At 37.1% G+C, this 16,983-nt stretch overlaps 1 protein-coding gene across 1 annotated transcript in view; it reads right to left on the reverse strand.

The window, feature by feature from the left end:
• The window catches only part of LOC5568590 (serine/threonine-protein kinase BRSK2), a 61,036-nt gene extending 44,307 nt beyond the window's left edge, over positions 1-16,729 (reverse strand). Inside the window, exons 1-4 of the mRNA XM_001652372.2 lie at positions 15,700-16,729; positions 15,505-15,599; positions 15,166-15,251; positions 14,582-14,722 (exon numbers count right to left, since the gene is read on the reverse strand). Of these exons, the coding sequence (XP_001652422.2) occupies positions 14,582-14,722; positions 15,166-15,251; positions 15,505-15,599; positions 15,700-15,802 (425 nt within the window). The 5' untranslated portion in view covers positions 15,803-16,729. The remainder of the gene's footprint in view (positions 1-14,581; positions 14,723-15,165; positions 15,252-15,504; positions 15,600-15,699) is intronic.
• Between the last annotated feature and the right edge of the window lie 254 nt (positions 16,730-16,983).

A 16,983-nucleotide genomic window follows, 5' to 3' on the forward strand; every position in this document is an offset into this window, starting at 1 on the left:
CCAAAGATTTCGAGTTCCCATTTAATTTTCAAAAGTTCACAAGAGTTTCCAAAGATTTTCGTAGAATTGCAAGTATTTCTTAAAGAGTTTGTAGTGGGTTTCTATGGATTTTTTATGGGTTCCTAAAGGTTTACATGAGTGCTCTGGGAACCCATTGGAAGCTCCTTTGTCACCCCCGTAGACTTTTTTTATGTGGAGGAAGTAAAAATATGTATAAATACAACAGGGGCGAAACTTGCAACACACTGAATTGACGTTTTCTGCAGCATCGAGTGATTTTTATTTTTTTGATTTATTACTCCGGTTATTGACTTGACATATAAAATAAAGGATTTTGACGAAGATTTGATTATTGTTTTTATTTTGATTGATATGGTAATTCCAAATTTTTTTCTTACTTTACTTTTACTTTTGATGACGCTACGTCCTTCAAGACATGACCTGCGCCACAATGTTACGCCAACTAACTCGATCCATGGCTGCTAGCCTCCCGTTTCTCGATCGCCACACACTTCCAAAATCCTGCTCCACTTGGTCAAATCACCTAGCTTGTTGCGCTCCTCTTCGTCCTGTACCGGCCGGATTCGAGGTGAACACCATTTTTACGGGATTGTTGTCCGGCATTCCAACAACGTGTCCCGCCCATCGTACCCTTCCAGCTTTGGCGACTTTCTGGATACTGGGTTCACCGTAGAGTTGCGCAAGCTCGTGGTTCATTCTTCTGCTCCATACGCCGTTCTCACATACTCCGCCGAAGATCGTCCTAAGCACACGTCGTTTAAAAACTCCTAGCGCTTGCAGGTCCTATTCGAGCATTGTCCACGGCTCATGCTCGTAGAGGACTACCGGTCTTATCAGCGTCTTGTACATGGTACACTTAGTACGGAAGTGAAGTTTACCAGACCCCAAGGTTTTGTGGAGTCCGTAGTAAGCACGACTTCCGGCAATGACACGTCTTCGAATTTCTCTTCTTGCAGTTGTTATCCGACGTTATCAATGATCCGAGGTAAAATGTGTGTATATCACCTCCACATTTGTACTCTTATATCCTATTATATACGATCGTGTGTTTACTGGGTCGTCCACCACCTCGAACTCATCCCGTCGATCATCACGCGTCTGCCAATGCGAGCTCTATCGCGCTTGGTTCCTCCGGCCAGCAGATATTTCGTCTTCGACGTATTTACCTTCAATCCAACCCGATCTGCTTCACGTTTCAGCCTGGTATACTGTTCAGAAACCACCTGGAACGTTCTTCCGACAATGTCTACGTCGTCAGCAAAACAGACGAACTGGCTGGATTTATTGAAGATCGTGCCCCGCATGTTGAAGCCCGCCCGTTTCATAACACCTTCTAGCGCAATATGGAACAGGAGGCAGGAAAGACCATCGTCTTGTCGAAGTCTTTTGCGTGTTTCAAACGGGTCCGTTAATGCACCCGATATCTTCACACAGCACTGTACACTATCCATCGTTGCCTTGATCATTCTAGTCAGTTTCCCGGGAAAACCATTCTCATCCATAATCTTCCAATATTAACATGAAATAACAATTTAATTATTAATCAATTAATTTCAAAAAATCTGTATCAAAGGTAATTTGCGAATCTTCCATTGTAAAAATTCTGCATTAAATATTATTTCAAAATACCAACAGAGGCCATTTCAAGACATAACATGTCAACATATAGGGGAAGACGGGGTAAGAGCGCCCGCCGGGGTAAGACGGACCACCTTCAGTTTGGCATGAAAACGGCGATTTTCTTGAAAGTTCACCAAGCACTTTGCATAAACACAAGATTTTTGACATTTCAAAGCATTCAGGGTGATACTAACATTATTTTTTTCATAACAAATGTCAAAAACAAAGTTTTTGCTTGTAGATACTGAATTTGATCTAATTTTAACAGAGCTCACTTAAGGGTTTCGGAAGGGATTTTTCTGTCAAAACATAACAAATTACCCGTCCATGCTTTAACATAAATGTGAAATATGCTTCAATGAAGTGAAATATGAATTGTAAATTTTTAGCTTTCAAATAAGGCTCTACTTGTGAAAATTGCGCAAGCGGGGTAAAACCGACCACTGTTGATGGGGTAAGACCGCCACTCCTAATTTATACCAAATATAATGTCTGAACCATTTTAAAAGTTGTAACTACGTTGTACATTACAATTCAAGTTAAATAAAATCAATTTTGTTAAAAATACAAACTAAATTCGCAAATTTTTGAAAAATATGGGTGTCTTAGGGTAATGATAAGTATATATCTAAGTTTTTTGGATTAATTGACTCTAAAAATGATTCAATATCCACTTTAATCAATGTAGAATTCATAAAACAATATACTTTTTAAAATAACAGGGAACTGATATAATTTTTCGCAAAACTGTAAACGAAAAGCGAGGTGGTCGCTTTTACCCCGTGGGTGGGCGGTTTTACCCCGTCGCTAAAAATAATCGTGATAAGAAATCACTTTTTCAAGCTTCAAGAAATAAATGAATTTTTACAAATACAAAGCCTGTGATATTGTTTGATCATGCCCAAGGCTTCAAAAAAAGACATGCTGCATCTAAAAAGGATTCATTGATTCTGGATTTTGACATGTGAATTAAATTGCTTAGGCGGGCGGTCTTACCCCGTCTTTACCTAGTAAATACGTTATTTGAAACATAAATTTAAAACAAAATGAATTTAGAGATAAAGTTGCACTTGATCTTTTGAATGGCTTTCCGCTATCCTTCAACTCTTGATTGCTAGAGTTTTACGTTTGGACAGCCAATACAATACCAATTGATATTTCAATTGAATAGGTTAAATAAGGCCTATTCTCAAAAAAAAAAAATGCACCATTTTCATCCGTGTGTAACTTTTTTGTTTGTTACCTTTCTACGTATTAAAGTGGAGGCGATATACGTGCATATATTACGTGATGAATAACAGCAGACAATGCGAGTGCATAAATTTTCTACCGAACTTACCTGTGATCTTATGCGACTTAACTTATAATAACAAATGTTAATTTGACAGCTGCTACGGATTGATCCGACTTACTTTGTACAAGTGTACGGGACGAAACAAAATGTACAAATGAACTCAGAAAAAAGGGTTTTATGCGAGGAAACTCATCAATCTGACGATTTTGTCCACCGTGTTTTGCGGGTTTGATGTAATATGTATGAATTAACGAGTTATCACTGAACTTTCATGCGACTTCTGGTTGTCTGGGTAGTATTCATCGTATTAAGCTTTGATCTGTGAAAACCTGGAATTTTCCCAGTATAAATGATGATGATACAAACCGATGCCAAACAATTCTTCCCCAAAACGGCTTTCGCATTGTACAATAAGATTTTGATAAATCGTGGTCGTCCTTTTGGAAATAATGCAATGAAACTGCATCTTGCCGTATTCTCAATTCGTCGAACCCATTTCCGAATCGTTCGCAATCAGTTTTCAGATTCGTCTCACAACTAACGGCTCACTGTGATATAGTGAGTGGTCAAAATACAATAAATCAACGCTATAATAAAATGTTTTACTAGAATATATAGATCTACGGGCATCTCCCTCCTTTCATTCAGCATGATGAAATATATTAATTTCCCTTAAAAATCATTGTTCGCGATCGAAATTCAGCCCAAACGTATAAGCATAACAACTTTTGACCAAACAATCATGCCAGTTGCTCACAGTACAGCGAAAACATCACAATCAAAGGAATCGTTTTTTACGCCAGGCACCGCGCACACATTGATGCGCACAAGCTTTTTTTTCTCAGTGCGACCGTTTGAACTTTGTTTACATTCTCAATTATACGCGGTCGTTGAGGAAATTTCATAAAATTTCGTGAATAATAGAAGTTTTTCGGCGTGTGATTGGAATAGAATCCTTTAGTGAAGATGTACGAAAGTTTTCCATAGTGAAAATAAGTGCCCGGTGAAGTATGTCCCAAGGGGGCGGGAAGAAACTTGTATCGTAAAGTGGTGTGACTCAGTCGATCGCTAAGCATTTCTCTCAAATCGTGTTCGTCCATTCGATTTCGGTGAAAAAGTGCAAAGTGAGTAATTGAACTGCAGTTGTTTATCGAAAAACAGTAGTTTTATTGCATTTTTGGTGTACTAGTGTACGAACCATAACAGCTTTAACAAAATTACACTTGGAAAATGAATCTATGTTGCAGGTAAGTGGGAATATCCGCCTTAGTGGATCATTTTAAGTTTGATACGACGAATAATAGCGTTAACGACGGAGTAGAACGAAACCTTATAAATAGAGTGTATTGTTTACATGTGCAAAATTTCATAACAATAGGCTAATATTTTCAAAGCTAAACGATCACTTCGACATCTGGTGGCTAGTAGGAGAACCGTCAAAAAAGAGGTTGAGTTATTTTTACTCTTTTTCTCTGAAAAGTTATTTTGTAGACAATCAGAGAGCATTGAAAAACATGATAAACTTTTATTCCTTTGAAAATGTACAGATCCGGTCAGTGTCCATGTACGTTTAGTGGGAAAAAGTGGAAAATTGGTGTTTGGCAACATAGGTTATAAACTTCCGGATTTTTTATTATTGGTTAAATTTGTTGTGAAATCACGTGTATCGTAAAAACAAAGGGTCGAAATGGTTATGCCAATGGGAAGTAGTTCAATAGTTAATTTATTATGGCCTAATTTTTGGGTTGAAAATTGAATTTCGGACGTAAACAAACATTTTCAGTGACATTTCTCTCCGTCTTCCCCAGCGACCTCTATGATGGTGGCGCATTCACGGTAAAAATTCAACACGTTCGATTGAATAGACATATATCTTGGCTCAATTCAAAACATCAATCACCATAATTTGAAGAGTTCTAACTTCGGATTGGCTCTACTGTCTCCAGCATTACACTCTGCAGTGAAAAGACGTTGATTTTGAACATCATGTCTCTTGTATGAAAGCATTCATTGACAGCTAGTTGTAAGAAACTGATTGAAATTAATTCAACCCCCTTTAACAGATGCAAGTTAGTGTCGGGGAAAGATCTAAGACTAGCACACCGAAGATCGAAGGTTAAAATCTGAATCAGGCGGAAGTGTTTATTTTTTTATTTCAAACCAAAACATGCAACGTTGAATTCAAGGAATGTTTCTTTGAAATTGCGAAGATTAAACAGTAGTGCAAACCAAGTGCAGAACTATTAATATTATGGTGCTTATTTTTTACCGTGTTATATTTGCCTATAGGATCAGTGATTATTGATATGACATCGAAACAAGAACAAAATCGCACGAGAATTTTGCGCGCCGTCATGGAAAATCCGACTGCGAGCATGAGATAGATCGGATAAAAACTGGGAATCACCCATACAACTGTCTATCGGGTGGTAAAATCTTTTAAGGAGTCCCAGACGACCGAGCGGTGATGGAAGTGGAAGAAAATCTAAGACAGCTGACCCTGTGAAGGCCCGGAAGGTGTTGGATTATTTGAAGCGTATTCCGAACCTTTCGATTCGCGACGCGGCTGTACCATGAGCAAATCACGGAACGAGCTGGTCTTCGTGTATTTAAGGTCCGAAAGGCACCGAATCGGCGTGATTAACAAAACACGGCGGCCAAATCCCGCGCAAGGAAGCTGTATCGAGAGTGTTTAACGAAACCGTAATGTGTGGTTATGGATGACGAAACCTACATCAAGGCAGACGCAAAGCAGATACCGGGGCTGGAGGTCTACGTTACCAAATCACGGTTTGATGTTCCGGAAAACTTAAGGAAGAAAAAAAAATGGACAAATTCGCCAAAAATACTTGCTCTGGCAGACCATATGCCAATGCGGTAAACTGAATTAACCTTACATTACAACGGGTACCATCAACAGCAAAATTTACCAAAAACAGCCAACCCCCCAAATTGACCAGAAATTCGTCCGGTGGAAAGATTTTGGGCTATAATGAAGACCAAAGTTCGAAAATCGTCCAAGGTGAAAAGGTCCAACGAGCTGGAATTGAAGAAAGCATGGATGAAAGTGACCAAAAAGGTTGGCTCCCGCATTGCACAGAATGTAATGAGAGGTCTTAAGGGAAAGGTGCGGGCTTTCAGCGAAGGAAAGGACATTGAAAAAAGTAATGATGCCGAAACATAATCTATATGTATTAGTTTATTCCTTAAAAGTTTCAAGAAAATCTGACTTAAAATAATTTTTAACGAACACTTTTGTCTGGTGCATTTTTTTCGAGTACAGGCCATACTCATAATTCAATTAATAATATTGTACATTGATTCTGATTATTGTCATGCTTTTACTGTTGTCATCTATTGATAGTAAACTTTAGGTAGAAAAGTGTGTTGCATCTCACCTCACATCGAGGGTAGCATGAAAATTGTATATTTTCCTGATCCCAGGAACCAAATTATAATAAATTAAATACCACGTGGTTTACGTCGCGATTAGGATACCAGATGGTTTTGATGTATTTGAATACATAAATTTTCCATACATAGGTATAGCTTTGGAGTTGAAAGCTGTCGCAGGTTACCTCGTTCCACGGTATTGAAGATTGTGATGCAACTTGTTAACTCATTGAAGATCCCAACGCAATTTCCAATCGTGTTAAGCCAAAAATTAAGCTTAACATTGTTGTTCTGAACTATGTAAAATTTGCTATGAGCCTTGGTTTTATAATACCATCAAATTTTGAATGAAATACTTTTGTTATAAATCAGTGAGGAAAAACATATCCTATATTAAAAAATCATCAGTCAACTGCAGCGTTTCAGGATCGACGCTGAACTAAAACGTAAGCTCTTCAAAAGTTCTATTTTAACCGACTTCATTACAAGTTATCTGTGGTTTATACAATCATCGTCACGTACTGTTAAAAAACTTATGTATTTGCGATTCGTCTATGGATTGAAGAGACTTTCCCATGTATCTCATTTACAGGTTAACCTTTTTTTTGTAGTAATTGTTCAGGGTGTCTACTACCTGGAAAAACCTGGAAAACCTGGAATTATCAGGGAATTTTTTTCAACCTGGAAAAAACCTGGAATTCTCAGGGAATTTCGGCCACAATCAGGGAAATTATCTTGAATTAGAAATACATGGCAGAATATGTCCTCTTTTGTGACAAAAAATCTAATCAATCGAAGAAAAAAATTCGGCTGCGCCGCTGTCAAATCCTTATACTAATTTAATAGTCATTTTCATTTGTTCAACATAAAATCTAGCGTAACATTTGAAAAGTGCCTAACTGTAAAATGTAAACAAACTTGATTATTCATTATTCGTATCATTTTTTACGTAAATTATTCCTACATACTCTTACGGGCATGCAAAATGCATTATTAATGGTAATTTTATTCAAACTTAAAAGGGCCTATCTGAAAATGATAAAACTAAGAGGGCCTAACTGGTCATAAAAGGGCCTAACTGAAAATTTCCATCAAAATCAGATTGGCTCTTCCGTGCATTTTTAATTTTCCTCCATATTTTTCAATATTTAGCCCTTGTATAGTGATCAGCATAACGTAAAAATTGAGAAATGCTCGATTGAAGATTCTGTAATATATTGATTGTTACTATTTTAAACTCATTGCTATCTAATAGTTTTAAACTTTTGTTCGACACTCATAGTCTATTACTGGGCCATAACATAAAAACTAGTAAAAAATGTTGAATTCAAACATCATCGGCAGATAGGCCCTTTTACGAGTCTTCAAACCAGTTAGGCCCTTTCAATTAGGCCCTTTAATTGACCATGGTTTCAGTTAGGCCCCTCCAGTTAGGCCCTTTTATTTAACATAGTTCCAGTTAGGCCCTTTTGGAATTTGTTAATTTTATTGATTATTGAATAGATTTTCAAAGTTTTAGAACAAAATCAATCGATTATGTGAGAAAATCAACATTAAATATTGAAAATTCTTTATTGAAGATTCTGTACTATATTGATTATTCATATTTCAAACCCTTTCTCCTATTTACTAGTTTTATACTTGTGTTCGACAACTCAAAATAGTCTACTAGGTATCCCATAACGTTTTAAATCTTAAATAACAAAACAACTCGTGAAAATGGTTGAATTCAAACATCATCGGCAGATAGGCCCTTTTACGAGTCTGCAAACCAGTTAGGCCCTTTCAGTTAGGCCCTTTGATTGAACATGGTTTCAGTTAGGCCCCTCCAGTTAGGCCTTTTTATTAAACTTAGTTCCAGTTAGGCCCTTTTGTAATTTGTTAATTTTATTGATTATTGAAGTGATTTTCAAAGTTTTAGATCAAAATCAATCGATTAGGTATGTGAGAAAATCAACATTGATTAATAAAAATTCTTTATTGAAGATTCAGTACTATTTTGATTCCTATTTCAAGCCCATTCTCTTTTTTACTAGTTTTATCATAATCTTAATGCGAAGTTAGTTGAAAAACTGATTTTTTATCCTGAAAAAAAAAAACAATTACATTAAAAATTTTGAATAATTTTTATTTGTTAATTTTTATTTGTTAATTTTTATTTGTTGCCTCTAGTTGTGGATCGAGTTCCAAAAGTCGCGATTTTCACAAAAACAAATTCGTTTGTTTTTGTAACAGCCCTGCAAGAATTCTTCTTATACTTCTTCTTGGCATTACGTCCTCACTGGGACAGAGCCTGCTTCTAAGCTTTGTGTTCAATGAGTACTTCCACAGTTATAAACTGAGAGCTTTCTTTGACAAGTTGCCATTTTCGCATTGATATATCGTGTGACAAGTACGAAGGTACTCTATATTCAGGAAAGTAAAGGAAATTTCCATTACGAAAAAAAACCTGGACCGACCGGGAATGGAACTCAGATACCTTCAGAATAGCTTTGCTTTGTAGCCGCGGACTTAAACTGCTCGGCTAAGGAAGGCCCTCAAGTATAAAACAAGTAAAAAAGTGAATGGGTTTGAAATAGATATAATCAATAAGGTACTGAACCTTCAACCGAGAATATCCAACATTTAGCTATTACATTGTTTTTCTCTCGCTTTATTTTATTTAAAAACTATGAACATCACTTCAATAAGCAATAAAATCAACAAATTCCAAAAGGGCCTAACTGGAACTATGTTTAATAAAAAGGCCTAACTGGAGGGGCCTAACTGAAACCATGTCCAATCGAAGGGCCTAACTGGTTTGAAGATTCATTGAAGGGCCTAACTGCTGATGATATTTGAATGCAACCATTTTCACGAGTCGTTATGCTATTTGAGATTACTAACGTTCTGGGCCACGTAATAAACCATAATGAGTGTTTAACACAAGTATAAAACTAGTAAAAATAAGTGAATGAGTTTGAAATATCAATAATCAATATGTTGCTGATTTTGTATAGAATAGTTTCCAATATTTAGCTTGTATGATATAGTGTTGTTTTCTCACATAATCATTAAATGTTGTCTAAGAATTATGCAAATCACTTCAATAATCAGTAAAATTAGCAAATTCAAAAAGGGCCTAACTGGTTTAAAAATTCGTTAAAGGGCCTATCTGCGGATGATGTTTGAATAGGGTCCTAAAGCCCTGTCTCAATTTTATTACCAAACGCTTAAGTTTAGGGCAGAAACACATGTTTACTCAATTTTTAAATGATTTTCATTGGTTTGAGTACAAAAAACATTTTTTTATGATTTTTTAGATTTTGTCACACCGCTTGGTTTAAACTCGAATTTTGGGTATATTTTGTTTTCCGTGTCCCTTCCGAAATGTCAGATAGGAACAACCCCAGTATTAAAACTATATGCCCTGTGGCATTTTTGTCGAAAAAGTGAATGTCAAACAAGATCACAAGTGTCAAGGTTGATATTCGAAACCATTTTTAAAATTGAAGTTAAAAAATGATATAGCCGTTATTTGAGCGGGAAAACTTGCTAAAGTAGTTGCAAGAACATGCTCTTTCGTATTATTGAATAAAAACGAGAATTCATTAAACATTTTAGGACCCAATTGAACTATTTTTACAAGTTGTTGTGCTATTTCAAATTCAAATCGTTGTGAGCCACGTAATAGACCATTATAAGTGTCAAACACAAGGGGTTATCCGAAAATGACGTCCATCAATTGGCTTGTTTAGGGGTATCCTGTTTTTTACATATTCTGATTCTACGTTAAACACTGAGCCAGAATCCAAATTTTTATAATTTTCCGTGCACTGGAACTATTTTTAAAACAAGTTTGAATTTAGTATGGAAATCGCGTTTGAATCACCCCTCGGAAAGTTTTACTTCGGGACGAGCTGTCATTATGTAAATTTAAATGTCATTGAAACGATGGAATGAAATCTTTTTAAATCATTTACTGTATCAAAATTCAGATATTAAAGCGCAATAAAATCGTGTTTCACTTAGAAAAAATGTGCTCTTTCGATCAAGCTACAAGAAACTGTGAATTTTTCATCACTAAACAACCCAATTGGGGCCTCCTCCAATGGGGGGATGTACGAAAATGTGACAGTGCATGGATTGGGTATTAGAAAAAGCGTGACAGAGGTGGTAGAAGGGTTCTAGAAATCCCGAAAAACGATGGACGTCATTTTTGGATCTTCCCCAAGTATGAAACTAGTAAAAATCGAATGGGTTTGAAATAGGAATAATCAATATCACAGGTATGAAACTAGTAAAAATGCGAATGGGTTTAAAATAGGAATTATAAATATGGTACGGAATCTTCAATTGAGAATTTCTCAATGTTTACGTTTTGCAGATAGGCCTTTTTCAAATGTTACGCTAGAAATATGTTTAACCAATATAGAAGAACCATAGGACTTAAGAATGTCAAGTTAGTAAATGCTGGTACAGTTCTCAGTTCCAGTTAGATCTCGTTCAGGAGAATATGAAACATGGTTGAGAATATTTTTTTTTTTATAAATATATTTTCGCCTATTCTACAAAAATAATAAACTTTGTAGGAAAATAGCAAAAATCACAACAGGTTTCAAAAAATTGTACTTTTCTCGGGTAAGCAGGTCTAATTTTAGAGTCTTGGTCACTATTTTAATGCAAGTTTATTTTTAATTAAGAGAGTCAAAATGGTTTTTAAAGTTAATTGTTTGCCTTATTCTGCTTGAAGTGATTCCTGGTGCGTAATTCTAAAGGCTCAGAAAAACCTTCAGAGACTATTACGCGACTATACTGCCGTGAATCGCAAGTCAGTCCCATCTGTAAAAAGTAGGCATTGAGAAAATGGGCTGTGAAGTTTCCAAACTCGTTTTCCATACGAAAATTCAATAAATTCCAGAGGATTGTAACATGTTTTAATCTTAATTAAACTTTCACAACTTGCTTTTCACTACGATATCTTTACGAGAAAAATATAAAGAATGATCAAAACAAGTTACATTTTTGTGTTTCGCGGTGCGAAAGTCTGTAGTGGAACTGATATCGTTAGAAATTGCTAACGGAATTTTTTTCCCAAAATTTTCTCCAAAAAATCTGAAAAATTTCCTTGACCCATCCCTGGACACATCCCTTAATAAATGATTGGAAATTTTTTTGAAGGCTTCCTTGTGAAATAAAAATAAAAATGGAGGAATTCCTGAATGAACTTTGAGCTCTTGGAGATGCTCTAAACGAGAATTTTGGAGATAGTTCTAAGTAAATCAATGGAAGAAACAATGGATATACAGTACTGGACAGAATAAATTACGCATTGGCCGTTTTTTCATACAAAATGATCAAGTTTTTAGTCTTATATCTCGGTTCTATTTGTCCGATTGACCTGAAATTTTCACCGCAGCTTGAAAGTACCCTCAAATTTGCTAGGCTAGAAATTTATAGTTTTTCATAAACGAACTTTTAAGTTATCGCAAATCTCAAATTTTGATAAAAATGACAAAATTTTAAAGTAAAAATAATTTTTAAGTGAAAATACTTAGAGCAATATGTCCTTCTGCAAAAATGTACAATTTGATAAGACACACAATTTTGCAGAACATAATTTTTAGGTAAAACTGATTGTTTTCAAAATATTTTCAAAATTAAATTTTGCAATTTTTTGTAAATTGAGAGATTTTCAATAATTTAAAAGATTGTGTTTCAAATGCAGTGATATTTTAATTGAGTAAAATCTATGTTATATCTAGGCTGTGGTGAAAATTTCGGATCAATCGGACCACTAAAAGCTGAGATTCAGATCTCCAAACATGACCATTTTGTATGGAAAAACGGCCAGTGCGTACTTTATTCTGTCCAGTACTATATTTCTGAAAACATAAAATTTTCTTGAACAATGAATCAAGCTTTGAAGGAATTCTTGATTTCTAAAAAATCAGAATGAATTCTTAAAGGTATCTAAAAAGAAATTCATGGAAGAATTAAGAAAGAGATGTTTGGAGTAATATGTGAAAGAAATAAACAGCAAAACAAGCAGTTATATTTGTCGTAATGTCACGAGGAATTAAAAAAAAGTCAGAGAAATGTTTTTAAAGAAATGTCTGTTTAAATAAGAAAACGATCTTTCATGTCGTGGTTACCGTTAGTTTCTTTTTGTTTGTTTTTATTCAGCTAAGAGGTATCTAAAGTTGATATTTCGAAGACGGTCAATCACTTCCAGCCCTAATTTCATCAAGATATCATTTATGCAAAAATACAAATCGCCCCCCAGAGAAATTTTCTGGGTGCCTCGCTGATGATCATAAATCTGAATTCTATTTTAAGGGAAAGGCTAATTATATTCTTGAGTTCGAGCTTTTACCTTATATCTGACTTTGATGATTAAAGGCACTTTCAGATCATTTGATGACAAAAACCAAGCGTTTTGGGGAAATTAAAACAAAATAGCCATTTTTTTCTCATGTTGCTTACACACTTAGAACGAAGAGATATTTTTTTTTATTGAAGTGAAAAATACTTTGAAATTTATCATTAGATTTTTGTTCAAGATATCGGAACCTAACCTTAAATAAATAAATTTAAGGTCATATAAAATAAAAAAAATCGTCAATATTTTTTTTTAATTACTTGAACGTGGAATATTTTTTTCAAACCTGAAAAAAACCTGGAAATATCAGGGAATTTCATTTCTGTTAATGAGTAGACACCCTGTTGTTGCGTTGCGTAGTAATTGAGTAATTCGTAGATTGCATTCTGAAAGCTTTCATGTTTTTGCTTTCTCAATCTTATTCCAATTGCTTATGGAGGGCTTTTTTGGAATGAATAGCCGTCCAATCAGAGTTCAGAGTTGAGAAGACATGGGAACTTCCATTGCCGGCCACGCCAACCTTCTCCGTTACTGGGATAGGAAAGGATAATGATGATATGATATCTACTTAGCAAGAGGCCAGCGACTCACCGACGCCCTCCTAGATATCAAGGATGTGGATGGGTGGGTGGGTATTTGAGTGAATGATGGTCTAGGATTCACCATAAGCGAGTGATTCGACCGGGTTATGAACGAGTGGTATTGCTAAGAATGGTTATTTGCACTCCATAGTTATCCGATGGTCCAGGGGTTGGAACACAGGAATTTCCTCCTAGTGTTCTGGCTCTTATCATAGCCTAGGCTTAAGCGCCACTACTCGCTCAACCTTTTATTTGTAGTAATTGTGTAGGTTAACCTTTTATTTGTAACTAGTGGTCCCGGCAAACTTCGTCTTGCCATCAAGTAGGCTGTTGAAAAACGCTATGGATCGTCCCATTCAAAATAACAGTTTCGTTCACGCTTGTTTTTTTTCGACTTTCCCGGTGAATACCCTGGGATTTTTATACACACAAACACGTCGGAACACTTGACGAACAAAACGGAAAAATAATCATTCAAATCGGTTGACCCGTTCTCGAGCCATTTCGTGACATACAAACACCACTCCATTTTTATTTATATAGATACTTAGTAATTAGTAGTGGGTCAAAAGTTTGAGACGGGCAAAAACTTCTAGCTCAATTCAAAACAAATATTATGAGCTCAATGAGCAGATTAAATGTGGTCAAACCAACGGGGGTACCCGGTATATCATTCGATTCCGCTAGAGACGCGTATTTCGATCTTAACTGTAAGGTCGTCTTGAGTATCGTGTTCTAGACTCGACTTGTTGCCAACGACATTCAAGACGGCCTTACAGTTGAGGTCGAAATACGCGTATCTTTTAACAGATACAAACTCTAGCGGAATTAAATTTTTTTTTTTTTTTTTTAAAACTTTATTTGAGTGTATTTTAACGCACGAGGGCTAGTTCTACACTTGCGGAATTAAATGGTATAGTATTAAATATGGATTTTCATTTATTTATAGGTATTCCACTAAACAACTCGAAGATTTATTATTAAAAATAGGTTCTTATCCTCCGTGTACGGTTTTGTGCACGATATAAAACACAAATCAATAATCAATTGCGAAACCAGATTCCTCACTCGAAAAGGGATTAACCCTGTCGAAATCATTTCCTTTCCCAAATGGAACAACTTCTCATGCTATCCTAACAAACCTCGACCGTTTTCTGTTTGTCGTTTACCCAATCAATGTTCCGGTTTTAAATTTCATCTTGAATCTTCGTCTTCCTCTAACGCACCTCACTCCAACGATTCTCAAACTCCTTAACCCACAATAGATTAGAGCAGTACCCATCCTCTTGTCTTCTTCCTCACCATACTTACCATATTGAATGCGAGTGACAGAAATCCAGCGCGGAGATAATTTGCCGGAAGAACTTCCGCGCCTCCTTGGGCGTGAGTCGTCCCTTTTTCACGAGATAGTCGAACAGCTCACCACCGGAAACGTGCTCCAGCACCAGATATCTGCGAAAATGGTGGCATTTTATTTTCACAGCAACTCACACACAGATCGCACACTATTAGCAAATTACAGCCGAAGTTGCCTACAATTGTTCGCTAGCCTTTGTTTCTTCGTTTTAAAAAAATGTTGCCTCATTTATTCACTACACGATGGATCCATGAACACATGCCATGGAAAACACAAACAGCGGGCACTTTGTGCTGCATTATTGATTGATTTTTAAATATTTAATTTTACGGACTTTCGCTGCCGTTCTCACTGTCTGCTAGCTTTCCACAAAAGTCCTGCTCATGCCGTGCCTATGAAGTAGGCTTGTGGGTAATTGCGAAAGATGGGTTCTAGTAGGCCTGTTTGGGGCACGCAAACCCTTTCGACACGAATTTTCAATGCCTACTAGAACAGGGCCAAACGCAAATAGGTTTTGGAAAAGGACGATTAAACTTACAAATACTTCCGATTTTCATAGACATCCGTCAGGCCAAGGACGTGTGGGTGGTCAATTAGTTTCATTATAGCTATTTCTCGTTCCACCTGGTCGGCGTGGTTTTTTATTTGTTTCATGTAAGTCATGTGTTGGTCGATGATGTATCATGGTTGATGTGAAAAAGTTAGGTTGTTGATGTTGTCGAACCGTACCGCATAATTGCAAGTGGGTTGAATGAAAATTTATCAGAATGAAAAAAAGATGAGAGAAGAGAATGGGGGCAAAGATAAAGAAAGGATAAAAGTAAGTTAATTAAAATGTGTTCAATTGGCTTTCCATGATGTGGGGAAAGATAATTACTTTCATCAGCACTGATTCACTGAGCTTCTCCCGGTTGATAATTTTAATTGCTACTTTTTTCGCGGTGACACAATGCACTCCTAATTTTACGAGGCCTGCAAATGAAGAATGAATAAGGGACGTGGTGTGAGACGGAGTCTGCTTCCGTGCACTTTGACGTTAATTCGAGAGGACTTGTGGATACGATCCCCTTACCAGTTTGACCTTTCCCCAGCGTTCGTTCCAGACGATACGGCCCCACATATTGATGAGCCTCGTTGGAAGGCGTACTGTTTTCCTTCTGCACTTCTCTGCTCATTTTACTTCAGTAGATGATGGTAGATAGTAGGATCGTAGTTGGCCGTTTTCCTTCCAATCACTAAACCCGACTGCTACGATGGTTTTCTTCTAATCCGTACGAAATAGCTGTATGAAACTAGACACAAATTTCACCGCTTACTTCGGTCGATTTCAACAGAATTCACTCGACACATTTGCTTCCCCTTACGTGAACCAATACTCGAAATGCACTGAAAAATCTTCTGCGATGTGATCAATCACTGTTACAGCCTGGGATTTCCAACATTTTGCCTTCTAATTCATATCCGATTCTGGTCGTGTCGAACTTTAAAACCCTTCAAAACACTCGTATTCAGTGTCTTGAATTCTCCACCTTCTTTGAAAAATCAATATTCTACGTATACGCGAGGAGAACCATCGGAGCGCCGAGAGCCGAGCACCGCGAATTCGTGAAGGGGCAGAGTCCTTCCTGCACTGTGTATTGTGCACTTTTGCGTTCGATTTTCCTTTTTCCGAGCCCGTCTGCCTGAACAAATCCTTCGATTTTGTGGGTAATCGCGCGGAAAAACGCGAATTTCGTCACTTTCAGCACCACAGTGGAACACTCTGCTGCAAATTTTCACACTTTGACCGAAGAAAAGACACTCCGACCGACCGTACGCGACGGGATTCTCGGCTAGGATTAGCTTAGCAAAGTTTCAATGGCGATTTCCACCAGCCACCAGCTCACAGCAGAGCAGCCAGTATTGACATATCCCTGCTAGTAGAGAACAACCCCCTGCTCTTCTGTTTGTGCATGACGTTGAGCAGGAGCGAGCAGAGAACAGGAAGATGAGAACAGCACTCAGAATGTGTTGGTGTTATGCAGAGAAAAGCAGGCGGCGAGTTTTCCTTTATTTCCCGACGGCTGCCCCATGCGTTTGTCGTCGTACTAGTCGCTGGTTGCTCTCGCGCGCTACTAAGCCGAATAGATACTTTCGGTTGGGCAAATCCTTTCTGTTGCAGTTGCCAGAGTGGTTGTGGAAAATGTACGTGTGCCGTGCAACCCCCAACTACGGTGTGTGGGTGTTAGAGTGTGCGAGAGTGAGTTACCGAATTACCCCCATGTCCTGTGTATAGCATGCGAGCGAAATAATTTCACGTCAACAGGAGCAGCATGCGTTCCCTCTTCGTTTTGTTTGGGATCCAAGCAGTCCATCG

This window comes from Aedes aegypti, chromosome 3 (assembly GCF_002204515.2).
Source record: "Aedes aegypti strain LVP_AGWG chromosome 3, AaegL5.0 Primary Assembly, whole genome shotgun sequence".
Taxonomy (NCBI): domain Eukaryota; kingdom Metazoa; phylum Arthropoda; class Insecta; order Diptera; family Culicidae; genus Aedes; species Aedes aegypti.